This window comes from Panthera leo, chromosome B4, assembly GCF_018350215.1.
Source record: "Panthera leo isolate Ple1 chromosome B4, P.leo_Ple1_pat1.1, whole genome shotgun sequence".
Classification (NCBI taxonomy): Eukaryota; Metazoa; Chordata; class Mammalia; order Carnivora; family Felidae; genus Panthera; species Panthera leo.
The window spans coordinates 42,321,337-42,339,290 of record NC_056685.1 but is presented as its reverse complement, the minus strand read 5'-3'; the positions used below and the strand labels follow the sequence as shown (position 1 = coordinate 42,339,290).

General features: G+C 40.5%; 1 protein-coding gene and 1 pseudogene across 1 annotated transcript in view; both read left to right on the top strand.

Annotated features, from left to right (window-relative positions):
- NANOGNB (NANOG neighbor homeobox) overlaps window positions 1–14,803 on the top strand; it is a 49,418-nt gene extending 34,615 nt beyond the window's left edge. The window contains exons 3-5 of the mRNA XM_042948272.1: window positions 12,977–13,293; window positions 13,404–13,483; window positions 14,797–14,803. Of these exons, the coding sequence (XP_042804206.1) occupies window positions 12,977–13,293; window positions 13,404–13,483; window positions 14,797–14,803 (404 nt within the window). The remainder of the gene's footprint in view (window positions 1–12,976; window positions 13,294–13,403; window positions 13,484–14,796) is intronic.
- A 286-nt stretch (window positions 14,804–15,089) lies between these two features.
- LOC122225334 lies at window positions 15,090–16,154 on the top strand (annotated as a pseudogene).
- Window positions 16,155–17,954: the final 1,800 nt, after the last annotated feature.

Sequence of the window (17,954 nt, the reverse complement as noted above, 5' to 3'; positions counted from 1 at the left end):
GCTCATACACATATTTGCCATCTACGGGGCTAGTGCTGAATAAATATTTATATTCACAAAATTTCAACAAAACTTGCATCATACTGCAAATAATATCTTTCACATCTATATGCATAAATCTCATTGTTTAAGATTTAGTTTCTTTGCATCTTGATTAAATCGAACATTTTTCATATACCTATTGGAAATGCATGCTTTCTTCTTTTTTTTTAAATGTTTATTTATTTCTGAGAGAGAAAGACAGAGACAGTGTGAGCAGGGGAGGGGCAGAGAGAAAGGGAGACACAGAATCTGAAGCAGGCTCCAGGATCGAGCTGTCAGCACAGAGACCAGCGCGGGGCTTGAACCCAAGAACTGTGAGATTGTGACTTGAGCCGAAGTTGGACGCTTAACCGACTGAGCCACCCAGGCACCCCTTCATTCTTTCTTTAACTTGTTTAAATACTTTGCCTCCTTTATCACTGGCTGTTCCTTCTAATGGCCTATTGACGTCCAAGATACAGATGACACCTACCTTAGTTCTGGTCACCATTATCACTGTAATCTCTACTACTAGGGAATAGTCTCTAATAGTCCTTATTCCAAACTTATTTACTCTGTAGTTTCTTTCATCATTTACAACCCTTCAATGGCGTTCGGTAATCTTAACTATTTAGCACAAAATCCTTGGCCTGAGTTGGAAAAGCCTTCTGACAGGTCTCCAGTTTGGAACATCTGTAATCAATTTCCCAATTTAAATTTTACTTGATCACAACTCAGATTAAAACTCCCCAGTAGTTTCCACTTATCAAATACTGACTCAAATCTCATGTCTGGTCACCGCCTCCCCAGTAAATGCACTTGGAGGGTAAACTGAAGGGAGGAGAATAAGTTGTGCTTTTTTTCTGGAGAAATACCTTTCTAGGCAGAGGAAATAGCACATTTGGAGGCTAAACTGGGACTGTGCTTGGCTTGTTTACTAAAAAGCATGGCAACCAAAGGGAATGGAGCAAAGAGAGTGAAGGGAAGGGTTACTAGAAATCTAAAAGGTAGCAAGAGATCAAATCTTATAGGATTTTATAAGCCGTTATAAAGTCTTCGGCTTTTACTCTGAAAGAAATAGAAAGGCATTGTCAAGTTTTGAGTAATGAAATGGTATTGTCTAATTTATATTTTACTTTTTAAAAAAATGTATGTTTTACTTTTATTTTGAGACCGAGAGAGAACACGAGCACAAGCATACTCGAGGGAGGGGCTCCAGGAGGGAGAGAGAATCCCAGGCAGGATCTACACTGCCAGTACAGAGCCTGACCTGGGCCTCGAACTCACAAATTGTGAGATCATGATCTGAGCAGAAACCAAGAGTCAGATGCTTAACCGACTGAGCCACCCAGGCACCCCGAGTCTGGGAATTTTAGGTTTGACTTAAGCTACCTAGTAGACATCCAGGCAGAAATACTGAATTAAGAGTTGGGTATATGAGCCTAGAGATAATCTGGCAGTGATTAGCATTTGGGTGGATAATCCTTGAGATTGGATTACCGAGGCTAGGACCCTCGGTATATATATAGGAGAGAAGAGATTGAGGGATTTAATCTTGAGTGATTCGACAGGACCAAGCCTGGGGAGAGGTGGGAGGAAAGAGAAGGAACAAAGAAAACTTTGAAGGAGCAGCCGTGGATATAGAAGGAAACTCAGGAAACGATGGTGTCCTGGAAACTATGAGAAGAAAGCTTTTTCAAAGTAGGGAAGACTCCTGATACTTCAAAATCTCCTGATACTTCAAGTAAGATGGGGATTGGGAATGGATCATTAGATTTTGGCAATGTTAGCATTATTAACTCATGACTTTGACAAGAGGAATATCTGTGGAGGTTGGATGGGAAAGCCTGATTGGAGTAAATTCAAGAGAGAAAGAGGAGGAAAAAAATCACCAGCATGCAAACAGCAAACATAGAGAACTTTTTAAAAGAGTTTTGCGGGGCGCCTGGGTGGCTCAGTCGGTTAAGCGGCCGACTTCGGCTCAGGTCACGATCTCGCAGTCCGTGAGTTCGAGCTCCGCCTCAGGCTCTGTGCTGAGAGCCTGGAGCCCGTTTCGGATTCTGTGTCTCCCTCTCTCTGACCCTCCCCTGTTCATGCTCTGTCTCTCCCTGTCTCAAAAATAAATAAAATGTTAAAAAAAATTAAAAAAAAAAAAGTTTTGCTATAGGGGCGCCTGGGTGGCTCAGTCAGTTAAGCTCAGGTCATGATCTCAGGGTTCATGGGTTTGAGCCCTGTGTCGGGCTCTGTGCTGACAGCTCAGAGCCTGGAGCCTGCTTCAGATTCTTTGTCTCCCTCTCTCTTTCCCCTCCCCCGCTCACACTCTGCCTCTCTCCCTCTCTCTCTCTCAAAAATAAACATTTGGGGCGCCTGGGTGGCTCAGTCGGTTAAGCGGCCGACTTCGGCTCAGGTCATGATCTCGCAGTCTGTGAGTTCGAGCCCCGTGTCGGGCTCTGTGCTGATAGCTCAGAGCCTGGAGCCTGTTTCGGATTCTGTGTCTCCCTCTCTCTGACCCTCCCCCTGTTCATGCTCTGTCTCTCTCTGTCTCAAAAATAAATAAACGTTAAAAAAATTAAAAAAATATATTTAAAAAAATTAAAGAGAAAATACAGAAATGGGACAGAAGCATTAGAGGGATGTGTGTTTTTGTTTTTCTAACCTGATAATAATTACAGCATGTTTATATTGTGGGTGGAAGTGATGGGGAAAATGATGTAACTACTGATGTGAATCCCACAAATTTGAAGTTGCAAGTTTTAAAAGAGTTAGTACATTGAATTTCAATTTCAGTTATTTTTTTAAGCATCTAAGCCATTTAGCTATAGTATGGTCTAAAATCCTATGTGAGTGCTTTTAAAAATTGAGATATGACTTACAAACCATAGAATTCATTCTTTTAAAGTGTAAAATTCAGTGGTTTCTTAGTACATTCACGATGTTGTACAACCATCACCACTATTTAATCCCAGAACATTTTTATCACCTTAAAAAGAAGCCTGTTAGAGGCACCCGGGTGGCTCAGTCGGTTCAGCATCCGACTCTTGGTTTTGGCTCAGGTCATGATCTCACGGATTGGGAGTTTGAGCCCGATGTCGGGCTTTGCACTGACAGTGTGAAGCCTGCTTGGGATTTTCTGCCTCCTTCTCTCTCTGCCCTTCCCCTACTCATGCTGTCTCTGTCTCTCTCAAAGTAAATAAACCAAATTTAAAAAAAAAAGGGAGGGGAGGGGAGATGATGGGCATTGAAGAGGGCATCTTTTGGGACGAGCACTGGGTGTTGTATGGAAACCAATTTGACAATAAATTTCATATATTAAAAAAATAAAAAATTAAAATTAAACAAAATTTTTTTAAAAAGCCTATTATCAGACATTTCCCATTCTGCCCTACTTTAGTTCCTGACAACCACTAATCTATTTTCCGCCTCTGTAAATTTGCCTGTACTTGATATTTCATATACATAGAATCGTATAGTATATGACCTTTTTTGTCTGGCTTCTTTCAGCATATTTTCAAGATCCATTCACCCTGAGCATGAATTAATAGTTTATCCTTCAATTGTGGCTAGATAATATTCCATTGTATGGATACACTATATTTCACTTATTCACCAGTTGGTGGACATTTCAATTGTTTCTACTCGTTGGCTATTATAAGCATTGTTGCTATGAACATTCACATAACAAATTTTTGTGTGGGCATATGTTTTCATATCTCTTGCATATAGTACCTAAGAGAAAAATTGCTGGGTCATCTGGTGACTGTACGTTTAACTTTTAGAGAAAGTTTTTCCTGCCTCTATTGAGATGTTCATATGGTTTTTTCCCTCTATTCTACTGAGGCATTACACTGATGGATTTTCGCAGTATGGAACCAACCTCACATTTCTGCCATAAATCCTACTTGGTCACAGTGTATAATCCTTTTTATACATTGCTGGCTTTGAATCGCCAGTATTTTGTTGAAGATTTTTGCGTCTGCTATTCATAAAGTTTGTTAGTCAATCGTTTTCTTTTCTTGATATCCCTGTCTGGTTTTGGCATAAAGGTGTGATGGTCAGTTTTCTGTGCAACATGCCTAGGCTACAAACCCCGGTTACCCAATCAAACACTAATGTAGGGATTGCTGGTATTTTTAAGGTATCTTTTAGATGCAGTTAAAATCTCTCATCAGTTGACTTAAAGTAGGGAAGATTATCCTACCATAACCTTAGGCCTGAGTACACCTAATTCAGCCTAATCCAATCAATTAAGGTGTGTGGCTTTTGTTTTTTGGGTTTTTTTGTTTTTGTTTTTATTTTTTTAGTGTTTACCTAGAGAGGAAGGGGAGCCGAAAGAGGAGAGAGAGAATCCTGACACAGGGCTCAATCTCACGAACTGAGAGATCACTACCCGAGCCCAAATCAAGAGTCGGTTGCTCAACCGACTGAACCACCCAAGGGCCCCCATCAGTTAAGGCTTTAAGAGTACAGCTGAAGCTTCCCTGAAGAGAACAAATTCTGCCTGTGGACAGCAGCTTCTGACGGCTGTTCTGACAACTGCCCAAAGGATTTCAGACTTACCTGGACAGTTCCCACCATCATGTGAGTCAACTCCTTATAATAAGTTTCTTGATATAGATCCCCTCCTGGTTCTGTTTCTCTGGCTAAACCCTGACTGATAACACAGGGTAATTAATACTGGCCTCATAGAATGAGTTGGGAAGTGTTCCTTTCTCTTCGGTTTTTTGGGGACGAGTTTGCAAGTATTCAATTATTATTTAAATGTTGGTATTTCCCTGGTGAAGCCCTTTGGTTATGTGCACATGTATAAGATTTGTTTTTCTCTCCAAGAAATCTGTTCTACTTTATGTGTTCATTTGAAGTGGTTCTTTTATTTCAAATATACCTGGAACATCTTTCCATGTTAGTCTTTATTGATCTACTTAATACTTTTTCATTGGTGCATGATATTCCATAGTATAATACATGAAGTGTTTTGGTTGTGTGTGTTTTTTTTTTAGCTTGGCAGATCAGAGTTTAAATCCTAACTACAAATCTTACCAGTAGTGCAAGTTTGGACTGCTCCTATCTATCTATCATCTATCGATTGATCTATTGATCTATTGCTCTAGCGATCTATCATCTAGCGATCTATCATCTATCAATTTATCGATCTATCTATAGATGTATTGATCTATCATCTATCTATCATCTGTCTACCGATCTATCATCCATCTATCTATCATCTGTCGGGGACTAGGATAGAACTGTGGATAAAAGCTAGGATCTATGTGCTTGCATTCTTTCAGTGGCGCTCTCTGTTCTCCAACATCTGATCCGCGCCCCCTTGCATGTTCTCAAGTCCTCTGTTTTTGTTTTCTTTGTTCCACCCCCCTTAGATAAACCTTGATTTTGGAATTTTGTGGAGGAAAAGCAAGTGAAAACAAAACCAAACATAAATCTCCAAGATTCTACTAGCCTGACAGTGGTATTCCCTATTGCAGCCATTTGTAGCCAGAGATCCTCAGTGAAAAGCGAAATTTTTCAAATAGTTGTGGATTTTAGGTGCTCTTGGCTGGCTCAGTCAGTAAAGCATGTGACTCTCGATCTCAGGATCATGAGTTCAAGCGCCACCTTAAGCATGGAGCCTGCTTTAAAAAATCAAAATAGTTATGGGTTTTAGTAATAACAGAGTGTAAGTTTGACCACAGCAGAGCTGAACAGTTAAATGGGAAGAGCGGTTTTATTATATAAAAATATATGATCTTCTGAGTCAGAAATGGAGAACGAGTGTATGTGTTATTTTTTTCTTTTTTTTCTGCCTGCCAGTGGTTGGCAGGTGAAATTAAGCAGGTGGTGTGGACTCCAGTTAATTAGAGAAAGCAGAATCCATCTAAAGAGGACAAGATACAGCCAATTGTTGATGACATGAAAATTTAGGACCACTGATTTCAGATTTTTTTTAATCTAGAAATTTAAATTTTGATGTTGAATCTCTTGTTGTTGTTGTTGTTTAAAGATTTTATTTTTAAGTAATCACTATACCCAGCACGGGGCTTGAACTCACAACCTCAAGATCAAGAGTCACATACTCTACCAACTGAGCCAGCCGGGCACCCCAAATCTCTTGATTTTTTTAAATGGTGGCCATACAATCAAAATTTTGTTTAAAAAGGACTTCACAGGGTATGTGGCTGGCTGAGTCAGTACAGCGTACGACACTTGATCTTGGGGTCGTGAGTGGGGGCCCCACATTGGGGACAGAGTTTACTTAAAAAAAATAAAGAGGGCATTAAAAAAAATAAGAGTGTTCATCTAGATAAGACTTTATAAGATCATGTGATCCAGTAGATCTGGCATAGAGCCTAGGGAATCTGGATTCATTGCTTCCTTATATGTAAGAGTTATCTACAAATACCCAGTTGAAAAAAAGTATGTGGACCAGTAAGACCATTGCATAAACGAGGGGCGCCTGGGTGGCTCAGTCGGCTAAGCATCCGACTGTGGCTCCAGTCATGATCTCACAGTCTATGAGTTTGAGCCCCACATTGGGCTCTGTGCTGAAGGCTCGGAGCCTGGAGCCTGCTTCAGATCCTGTGTCTCCCTCTCTCTCTGCCCTCCCCCCCAGCTCATGCTCTGTCTCTCTCGAAAATAAATAAACATCAAAAAAATTGTTTTAAAAAGACTTGCATAAATGAAAAAATCTCACAATAAGAGAAATTTTTTTAAGTTTATTTTTTTTTTTAGTAATCTCTATACCCAATGTGAGGCTTAAACTCACAACCCAGAGATCAAGAGTCACATGCTCTTTGGGCTGAGCCAACCAGGCACCCTAGGAGAAATTTCAGCATGTAAAATTTAATAAGAAGGAAAATTATTAAATGAGTCCCCAGAAAATCTATTTTTTTTGCGGCTTGGTAAATGACATACGTCTTATCCCTAAACTTGAACCTTCTCTCCAGATGTAGTTTTTCTCATTAATGATTCTATTTTGCTAGCGTTATAACCCTATTCCTAAATTTTCTTTGCACATTTTTTTTAGAGATAGTGCCCTTTATTTATTTTTTATTTTTAAGTTTATTTACTTATTTTGAGAGACAGAGAGAGAGAGAGAGACCAAGGGGCAAAGATGGAGAGAGAGAAAGAATCCCAGGCAGGCTCTGCACTGTGAGCACAGAGCCCAATGCGGGGCTCAAACCCACGATCCGTGAAATCATGACCTGAGCCGAAACCACGAGTCACACAGTCAACTGACTGAGCCACTCAGGCACCCCTGCACATTTCTTTTTCTAACTAAAGTGGTTAAGTTTCTATATATGAAAGCCGGTGTTTGGGAAGAAAAAGGGCAAAAGGTAGCCTACGATACCAGAAACGGAAGATGCCAAGAGCAGGAATGATCCAGGGCACCTGGCAATGGCAGGTACCACCAAGTTACACACACTGCATCAGTATCACCCAAGCACCAGAGACCTGTAAAGATCTATCGCTTTCAACAATAAAAGCAAGAGTTTATTGAATTCTGAGCATTGGTCCTGTTTTTAGCACTCTTGGACCTCACAACAATCGTATGGGGCCGATTTTCAGCCAAGGAGACTAAACACAGAGAGGGATAGTAAATTGCCCACAGTCACAAGAGCATTAATTGCAAAAACTAAAGCAAAATAAGGTCTGGGTTTGAACAGTGCCCTCCAGGATGGATACAGGGTTGTTTGGAAACTGGGAGGCCTGGGGGAATGGGAAACGCAAATGTTGAAACAGGTGTCAGAGGCTGCTGGGAGAAAAATAATAAAAGTTTAGTTTGCTAAATTATAATGGTGCCCAAAATCTTCAAGGAGATATTCACTGTCTCTTGTGAATTATCAGAAGATAACATTTTACGTTTGCTTGAGAGATCAAAACGTGGGAAAACAACGCTTTCAGATATATTGAAATTAGGAGTCATTGCAACCAATCCCGTACTAGTGGTCACTCAAATTTTAGGCATAAAAAAAATTCTCTGTATTTTATTTATTGGTTTATTTTCGTAGCAAGCATGCTACTTGGACATATTTTTATTCTCTAATAATTCTTTTTTGTTTTCTGTATTTTGAACAAAAACAGAGCAATGAGGTTCAAGCTGTGAACTTCGTAAGTTTAATGATTTTTTTTTTTCAAATTAAAAACATGCTGGGGGCACCTGGGTGGCTCAGCTGGCTAAGCGTCCAACTTTGGCTCAGGTCAAGATCTCACCGTTCGTGAGTTGGAGCCCCCCGCGTTGGGCTCTGTGCTGATGGCTCAGAGCCTGGAGTCTGCTTCCGATTGTGTGTCTCTCTCCCTCTCTGCCCCTCCCCACCTCATGCTCTATGTCTCTCTCTCAAGAATAAATAAACATTAAAAAAAAATTTTTTTTAGAAACATTCTGAAAAATAGCAAATGCAGTCATTTATTTATAAGAGCTTTTGAGTGTGTTCCTACAACAATACACTTTTTTATCTCTTTCAGGACTTCTCTTAGATAAAATTGTCTGGGGCTGAGAATTGTTTTATCTCTAAACATCAAGCAGAGCATCTAGGAGACAAACAAAACAATCATGAGCCTACATCAGCGAGGGCTGGAAGCTGGTGACAACTTCACAAAATCACCAAGTTGGAGTAAGTACAAATTAAGTAGAAATCAAATAATAAGCAAATCGTTCCTTATCATTTATTCCATTCTTAATCATTCTTGTGCCTATAAGCAAATCATAGAAAGTCATTACTGGGGCGCCAGGATGGCTCAGTCGGTTAAACATCAGACTCTTGATTTCAGCTCAGGTCGTGATCTCGCGGTTCGTGGGTTTGAGCCCTGTACCGGGCTGTGCACTGACAGTGCGGAGCCTGCTTGGGATTGTCTCTTTCTCCCTCTCTGTCCCTCCTCTGTTTGTGCTCCCTCTCTCTTTCTTTCTCTCAAAATAAATAAATAAACAAACAAAAAAAACCTTCAGCATTCGTCCATTGATGAACATTAGTTTAAAAAAAATTACATGGGGCGCCTGGGTGGCTCAGTCGGTTGAGCGTCCGACTTCAGCTCAGGTCACGATCTCGCGGTCCGTGAGTTGGAGCCCCGCGTCGGGCTCTGGGTTGATGGCTCAGAGCCTGGAGCCTGCTTCCGATTCTGTGTCTCCCTCTCTCTCTGCCCCTCCCCCGTTCATGCTCTGTCTCTCTCTGTCTCTCAAAAATAAATAAATGTTAAAAAAGAAAAAATTAAAAAATAAAATAAAATAAAATAAATTACATTACTGGGGCACCCAGCTGGCTCAGTCAGTGGAGAATGGGACTCATGATCTTGGGATTGTGAGTGTGAGCCCTACTTTGGATGGAAAGATTACTCAAAAATTTTAAAATCATTAAAAAAAATAACATTACCTATAATAAACAATCCTTTTACCATAAGGATGTTACAATAAACATCTTTTTACATACAATTTTATGCTAAGGAGCAAGTACTTCTTGAATTTGCTGGATCAAAGTCTGTACATTTTACACCTTGTCAGGTACTTCCAAATTCCTTTCAAAAAGATTTTTACTGGTTTGGACTCTCACCAACAGGGTATAAAGAGATGTCATTTGAATATATGTTTTTCTCACGTAGTTTTAGGAAGAACTTAAATCCAACCAAAGTAAAAGAGATGAGCCTATGATTAATGATTGATTTAGGTTTTTAACTATTACCGTATAAAAAAGGAGGCTAAGGGGCACCTGGGTGGCTCAGTTAGTTGAGCGTCCAGCTTTGGTTTAGGTCGTGATCTTGTGGTTTGTGAGTTCGAGCTCCACATCAGGCTCACTGCCGGGAGCCTGCTTTGGATCCTCTGTCTCCCTCTTTCCCTGTCCCTCCCCTACTTGTGCTCTCTCTTTCTCTCTCTCTCTCTCTCTCAAAAATAAATAAAACATTAAAAAATATGTAATGCTTGAAATATGCAAAAACATATTTGATATATACTTAATTTATAAGGAAATTAATGACATGAACACGAAAGGACCAACCAACAAAAAACAATATATTTTATAAAACTGTATATTAATATATACTATGTATTAAATAATATAGTAATATAACATTTACCAATATAAGTATAGCATTACCCCTACATTTCATCTACTTATATGTATATCTCCTCTATCCTATGCTGTTTTTCCAACCATCTTCCTGAATTATATTATTGCCTTAGTTTTATAATTTTTATCACATATTTATGCACCCTTCAATAATATTACGTGTTTTTTGATCTTTAAAAAAATATTAATTACTATGTACTTTTGACTTGTTGTTTTACTCAAAATTATGTTTCTAAAATTAGTTGGATGTAGCTTTAATTCATTAACTTCATTCTGACAATGGACACTGGATTATTTCCACTTCTGGTTTTTTTTTTTTTTTTTTTTCACTTCTGTTTTTTAAGTCAATGCTATTACATTATTTTTTTAAATTTTTTTTTTACATTTATTCATTTTTGAGAGACAGAGACAGAGCACAAGCAGGGGAGGGGCAGAGAGAGAGGGAGACACAGAATCCGAAGCAGGCTGCAGGCTCTGAGCGGTCAGCACAGAGCCTTATGTGGGGCTTGAACTCCCCAACTGCGAGATCATGACCTGAGCCGAAGTTAGACAGTCAACTGACTGAGCCACTCAGGTGCCCTGAGAATGTATACTTTTCTAAAAATGTGTTAAATTGTTTCCTAAGCAACTTGGATTTATACACTTTCACCCAAAATATACAAATGTTCCTTTAAAAAAAAGTTTTCGGGAGCACCTGGTGGCTCAGTTGGTTAAGCACCGACTTTGGTTCAGGTCATGATCTCACGGTCTGTGAGTTCGAGCCCCGCATCAGGCTCTGTGCTGACAGCTCAGAGCCTGGAACCTGCTTCCGATTCTGTGTCTCCCTTTCTCTCTGCCCCTCCCCTGCTTGCTCTGTTTCTCTCTCTCTCAAAAATGACTAAACATTAAAAAATTTTTTTTAAGTTTTGTCAATCCACCACTAACACTTGGTATTATTAGATTTCTTCATTTCTGCCTCTCATGTGGGTACAAAATGACATTTCATTCTTATCTTCATCTTGACTATTATTGAGGTTAAAATTCTTTCTAAAATAGTGGCCATTTAGAGCTATTCTGACACTTGCCCCCACTCTACTTTTTTTTTTTTCTGTTGGATTGCTTTTCTTTTACTTATTAATTAATGGGAATTCTTAGTACATTGTAGATACCAATAATTTGTCAGTTATCTGTTACAAAAAATTTCCCTAGATTTATGGCTTTCCATGTTATTTCTAAGATCTTTGGTGAATAGCAGTTTCTTATAATTTTTTTTTAATGTTTATTTATTTTGAGGGAGGGAAAGATAGAGGGCGAGCAGGGGAGGGGCAGAGAGAGGGCGATACAGAATCCGAAGAAGGCTGGAGGCTCTGAGCTGTCAGCACAGAGCCTGATATGGGGCTCGAACTCACGAACCGCGAGATCATGACCTGAGCCAAAGTTGGATGCTGAACTGACTGAGCCACCCAGGTGCCCCAGCAGTTACAATTTTTAATATAAATTTTATCAATCTTTTCTAGCAGTATTTATTAAATAGCTTATTACTGACCTATAGTTCTCCTCTATCATATATCAACTTTTGATTATATCCATGGATCTGTTTCTAGACTCCCTTTCAGTTCCAGGAGTTAATTGGTCCATCTGTACAATAATACTTTACTGTCTTAATTACTATTGCTTTCTGTTGTGTTTCTAATTATGTTCTTTTTCTTATGTGTCTTTGTTATTTTTTTAAGTTTACCTATTTATCTGAGAGAGAGAGTGAGAAAGAGAATGCGTAAGGGGGGGGGGGGCAGAGAGAGAGTAGAGAGAGAGAACCCCAAGCAAGCTCCATCCTACCAGTGCAGAGCCCAATCCGGGGCTCGAACTCATGAACCATGAGATCATGACCTGAGTCAAAATCAATAGTCGAACACTTAACCTACTATGCCACCCAGGCACCCCCAGAAAATACAATTCTTGATCACAGGGTTGGGAGTTCAAGCCCCACATTGAGTGTAGAGCTTACTTAAAATAATCATAATCATAATCATTATCAATAATAACAATCCTAGGGGGGCACCTGTGTGGCTCAGTCGGTTAAGCGTCCAGCTTCGGCTCAGGTCATGATCTCATGGTTCATGAGTTTGAGCCCCGCATCTGGTTCTCTGCTGACAGCTCAGAGCCTGGAGCCTGCTTCAAATTCTGTGTCTCCTCCCCCTCTCTCTGCCCCTCCCCTGCTTGTGCTCTGTCTCACTCTCTCTCTGTCAAGAATAAATAAACATTAAAAATTTTTTTAAAAATAATAATAATAACAATCCTAGGAAAACCAAAACATAATGAACAAATTTCTAAAGATTGTATATTTTACCAAAACTCTCATAAGAGGAAAAAAAAAAAACCTGAATAGTTCTTTAAATAAGGTCATTCGTAACTTATTTATATCAAGATAACTTATTTTTTAACATAACAAAGGGATTGTTAATTTCAATACATAGCCCCTTTCCGTACTCAGTGTATATTTAAATCCAAAAGGATATTATTAAAAAATTTTTTTAATGTTTATTCATTTTTGAAAGAGAGAGCATGAGTGGGGGAGGGACAGAGAGAGAGACACACACAGAATCTGAAGCAGGCTCCAGGCTCTGAGCTGCCAGCACAGAGCCCGACGCAGGGCTCGAACTCATGGACCCTGAGATCATGATATGAGCCAAAGTCGGACACTTAACCAACTGAGCCACCCAGGCACCGCCAAAAGTAAATCATTTTTAAAATGATATTTTTATGAAATTCTTCACTGATTTTCATAACTTGACTTTTTCTTTTCTCTCTTTTTTCCAACAATGTACAACACTCATATTTTATGAAAATCAAATATATAGTCTCACACTGAAGAATGTTGACTATGATCTAAAAGTCAAATTTAGCTGCAGTTTGATTTTATTTCACAGATTTTGCTATACAGAAAGAACCAGATGTGCTTTGCGATCAAAACCCAGAACAATCAAATAGGAACCATAGTGATGATGAACGAAAGGGAAAGAAAAAATGGAAAGAAAGAGAAAGGGAAGAAAAAAAGGAGGAACTAGAAGAGAAACTGGAAGAAGAACAAGAAATGGAAGAAGAAAATGAAGAACAACATCCCCAGGAAAGATTAGTCAGTAAGCCCCTCATGGACACTCTCTGGGCAACATTTAAGTTAAACAAATGCCCCACAACGGGAGATAGCCGATCACTTGCATTTGAATTTAATATGACAGTAAAACAGGTATGACAACATATTTCTTCCTTGACGGAGTCACCTGTGGAGTATTTTTACCCAGACAGGCCAATACCTTATTCCTTGATTCATCACCTCCCCACCTTATTTTTTTGCAGATAAAGCAGTGGTTTCATAAAAGGAGGAAGAAATACAATAAAGTGATGTACAAGAGGAAACATAAGAAGAGACCTAAGAGGTAAGAATGTGTTATATGTAGAATACTTGGTTGTAAGGAAGTAAAAAAAAGGAATTTATTGACTTTTAGAGACAGATTGTGTTTCCATAGTTATTGGATTTCCCATAAACTTTTCATGTTCCACCATTCCCACTTGGTTCCGACTACAGGGTTGAATACTGGATGTCGTGAGAGGTCAGATTGCCGTCAGATATGGCCCAAGGACATGATCATAGTAAACTAGAACTTCCAGATTATAAATAATGGAAGATAAAAGGGACACTATTAGAAACGGTCCAAAACAAGCTGGCAGAACAAGGGCTAAGGGAGCCATTGGGCTGCAATGAAACTTGGAGATACATGAGTGGCTTTGCAAACAATGTTTCCTTTGCTGGTGCATTATTACAAGGATTCAAATAGGGATTTGCTGCATTTGTGGTAGCTGTAGGGCTGAATATGACCTGGAGTCCCAGAATAAAGATAAGAAGCATTACTGAAGATAATACCTGGAAGCATCTTAAAGGCTTCTTATCCCTGTTATAAAAATAAGATTTCTTGGGGCACCTGGGTGGCTCAGTCGGTTAAGCGTCCGACTTCAGCTCAGGTCACGATCTCACAATTCATGAGTTCGAGCCCCTCGTCGGGCTCTGGGCTGATGGCTCAGAGCCTGGAGCCTGCTTCCGATTCTGTGTCTCCCTCTCTCTCTGCCCCTCCCCCATTCATGCTCTGTCTCTCTCTGTCTCAAAAATAAATTAAAAAATAAAAAAAATAAAAAAAACGTTAAAAAAAATAAGATTTCTTCAATGTAGCCTACTCATTTGTGTGTTTTTCATTAAAGAATACTAGTAAGATTTAATAAAGTAAGAATACATGTTAAAAAAAAAAAAAAAAGCGGAGGAGGGGAGAGTGCCTGGGTGGCTTAGTTGGTTAAGCATCTAATTCTCGGTTTCAGCTCAGGTCATGATATCAGGTTTCCTGAGATCCTGCCCTGAGTCGGGCTCCATGCTAACAACATGGAGCCTGCTTGGGATTTCTCTCCCCTCCTCCTGCCTCCTCCCCCATCTCTGCCCCTCCCCTGCTGGTGCTCTCTAGTTCTCTCTCTCAACATAAATAAACTTAAAAAAAAATAAATAAAACTTTTCACGTTCCAGCCAGTGACACAGAGAATCATTGATTGTCCTTGTCCTATTTGTTATTCTGCTCAACACACAAAAATCCATATTGCAATGACTGCATTTGCAATGGAGTCATATTATCAAATATATAACTATAGCCATTAAACGTTTATTAATCGCACTATAGAATTAATAATTTTATCTTTTTTTGTTCCTTAGATGCTGAATATTTAGGGTGCTTGTCTTTTCTGTGTTACCTATTGGCAGAACGTCATGAGTGGAAAAACTTAAGAACAACATCAACATTTTTCAAAGTATTAGACTAGCTTGTATATAGAATTTTTATGTATTATTTATGTAGATGTATGTAGACAATTTTTAATGTATTACCTCACTTGATCATCACCCTACACCATAAATGAGCAATCTGAATTGCTGGGAAATAGTGTGATTTTATCGAGGCGCCTGGGTGGCTCAGTCGGTTGAATGTCTGACTTCCGGCTCCGATCATCATGTCACAGTCTGTGAGTTCGAGCCCCGCGTCGGGCTCTGTGCTGACAGCTCAGAGCCTGGATCCTGCTTCAGATTCTGTGCCTCCTTCTCTCTTCCCCTCCCCCACTCCCAGTCTGTCTCTCTCTCTCTCAAAAATAAACATTAAAAAAAAAATTAATGCGATTTTATCAACAAGTACCAGTTTCTCTCTTTTTTTTCAGCCCACCTCTGAAGTTGCTATGGGCCACTGCTCCGCCCAGTGTTACTGATATTGTAAGAACAAGTCATGTTTAGGGGCGCCTGGGTGGCTCAGTTGGTTAAGCGTCTGACTTCGGCTCAGGTCATGATCTCACAGTTCGTGAGTTCGAGCCCCGCATCAGGCTCTGTGCTGACAGCTCAGAGCCTGGAGCCTGCTTCAGATTCTGTGTCTCCCTCTCTCTGCCCCTCCCCTGCTCATGCTCTGTCTCTCTCTGTCTCAAAAATAAATAAACATTAAAAAAAAAAAAAAAAAAAGAACAAGTCGTGTTTAAAGTCCCCTTTCTGCAGAGGCGCCCAATGCCAAAATCCAAATCTTTGACCGGAAGTGGAAGAGACAAAAGTGGATGAGTTCCCACTGTAAGGCCGCATGGGGTCAGATGAATACGAGAAGCTCTCCTCTGCAGCCCTGGAGGCTGCCCTTATTTGTGCCAACAGGTACATGGTGAAAAGCCAACACATCCACGTTTGACTCTGCTCTTCTCCATCATCCCCATCAACACGATGTTTCCTGTGTTGGGGCTGACAAACTCCAGACGGGTATGTTGGGTACTTTTGGGCAGCCCCAGGGCACGGTGGCCAGGGTCCACACTGGCCAAGTCATCGTGTCCATCTGTACCAAGTTGCAGAACAAGAAGCATGTGATTGAGGTCCTAGAAAGGGCCAAGTTCAAGTCTCCAGGCCGCCAGAAGATCCACATTTCCAAGAAGTGGGGCTTTCCTAAGTTTAATGTGGATGAATTTGAAGACATGGGGGCTTAAAAGTGGCTCATCCCAGATGGCTGCGGGGTCACACGCATCCCTAATCGTGGTTCCCTGAACAAATGGTGAGCTCGGCACTCGTGAGAACCCCAACAGCCCTACCCCCTCCTTATTCATGCCCATCAATAAATCCTACTTCCCGTAAGAAAAAAAAAAGAGGGGGGGGGGGGGCCTGGGTGGCTCAGTCAGTTAAGTGTCAGACTCTTGATTTTGGCTCAGGTCCTGATCTCACAGGTTCATGAGTTCAAGCCCTGCATCGGGCTCTGTGCTTGACAGTATAGAGCCTGCCTGGGATTCTCTCTCCCTCTCTCTCTGCCCTTCCCCCGCACTCTCTCTCTCTCCCTCTCAAAATAAATAAACTTAAAAAAAAACACATTTTTTTTTAAGAAAAAAGTACCAGTCCCTAAACATCTAACCCTCAATTTGTGCCTGCATCTCTCAGCTACACATGCTGCATTTTTGGTTTTAACCTGGGAAATATTCAAGGCTGTATCAACTTGTGTTTTATATGTGGTGTTTATATACTCATAATGCTCTCTATTGAAATACCAATGTGAGAGTATTTCGAATTTCTTATACCTTCTTCTCCACCTCCATAACTTTACCTGTTCACCTCTTTGAAAAACAATTTTTTAAAGAATTTTATTACTTTGTTTTTTATGTTTATTTATTTTTGAGAGAGAGAGAGTGTGAGCAGGGTTGGCACAGAGAGAGACACAGAATCCGAAGGAGGCTCCAGGCTCCAGGCTCTCACCAGGGCTGTTGGGGGCTCTCCAGCACAGAGCCTGATGGGGGGCTTGAACTCACAAACCCGTGAGATCGTGACCTGAGCCGAAGTTGAACGCTTAACCAACTGAGCCACCTAGGCGACCCTTTAAGGATTTGATTTTTATTTTTAAGTAATGTCTACACCCACTGTAGGACTCGGACCTACAACCCTAAGATCAAGAGTCGCATGCTCCACTGACCCAGCCAGGTGCCCCCACCTCTTTGAAATTTTTAAATGTGAAATTAGTCAGAGAAAGACAAAAATCATATGACTTCACTCATATGAGGACTTTAAGAGACAAAACAGGGGCGCCTGGGTGGCGCAGTCGGTTAAGCGTCTGACTTCAGCCAGGTCACGATCTCGCCGTCCGTGAGTTCGAGCCCCGCGTCAGGCTCTGGGCTGATGGCTCGGAGCCTGGAGCCTGTTTCCGATTCTGTGTCTCCCTCTCTCTCTGCCCCTCCCCCGTTCATGCTCTGTCTCTCTCTGTCCCAAAAATAAATAAAAAAAAAAAAAAAAAAAAAAAGAGACAAAACAGATGAACATAAGGGAAGGGAAACAAAAATAATATAAAAACAGGGAGGGGGACAAAACAGAAGAGACTCTTAAATATGGAGAACCAGCAGAGGGTTACTGGAGGGGTTGTGGGGGGGGGGGGGCATGGGCTCAATGGGTAAGGGGCACTAAGGAATCTACTCCTGAAATCATGGTTGCACTATATGCTAACTTAGATGTAAATTAAAAAAAAAATAATTTTCTTTCAATATATGAAGTTTATTGTCAAATTGGTTTCCATACAACACCCAGTGCTCATCCCAAAAGGTGCCCTCCTCAATACCCATCACCCACCCTCCCCTCCCTCCCCCCCCCCAAAAAAAAAAATTAAAAAAGATTTTTTTTCCCATTAGAGTAAGACAAAACATGACTTTTTGGTTATCACCATTGATGGCTCAGGGGTGTGATAGAGTTATAGGTGAGGTCAGGGTTTCTTTTGAACATATTATAACTCAGAATAGTAGCTTAGTAGTTTATGTTAAAAGCTGTACCAAGGTTACGTCTACTAGATGGAGATCATCCCGGGAGCCCCTCTCTGGGCACCGGCC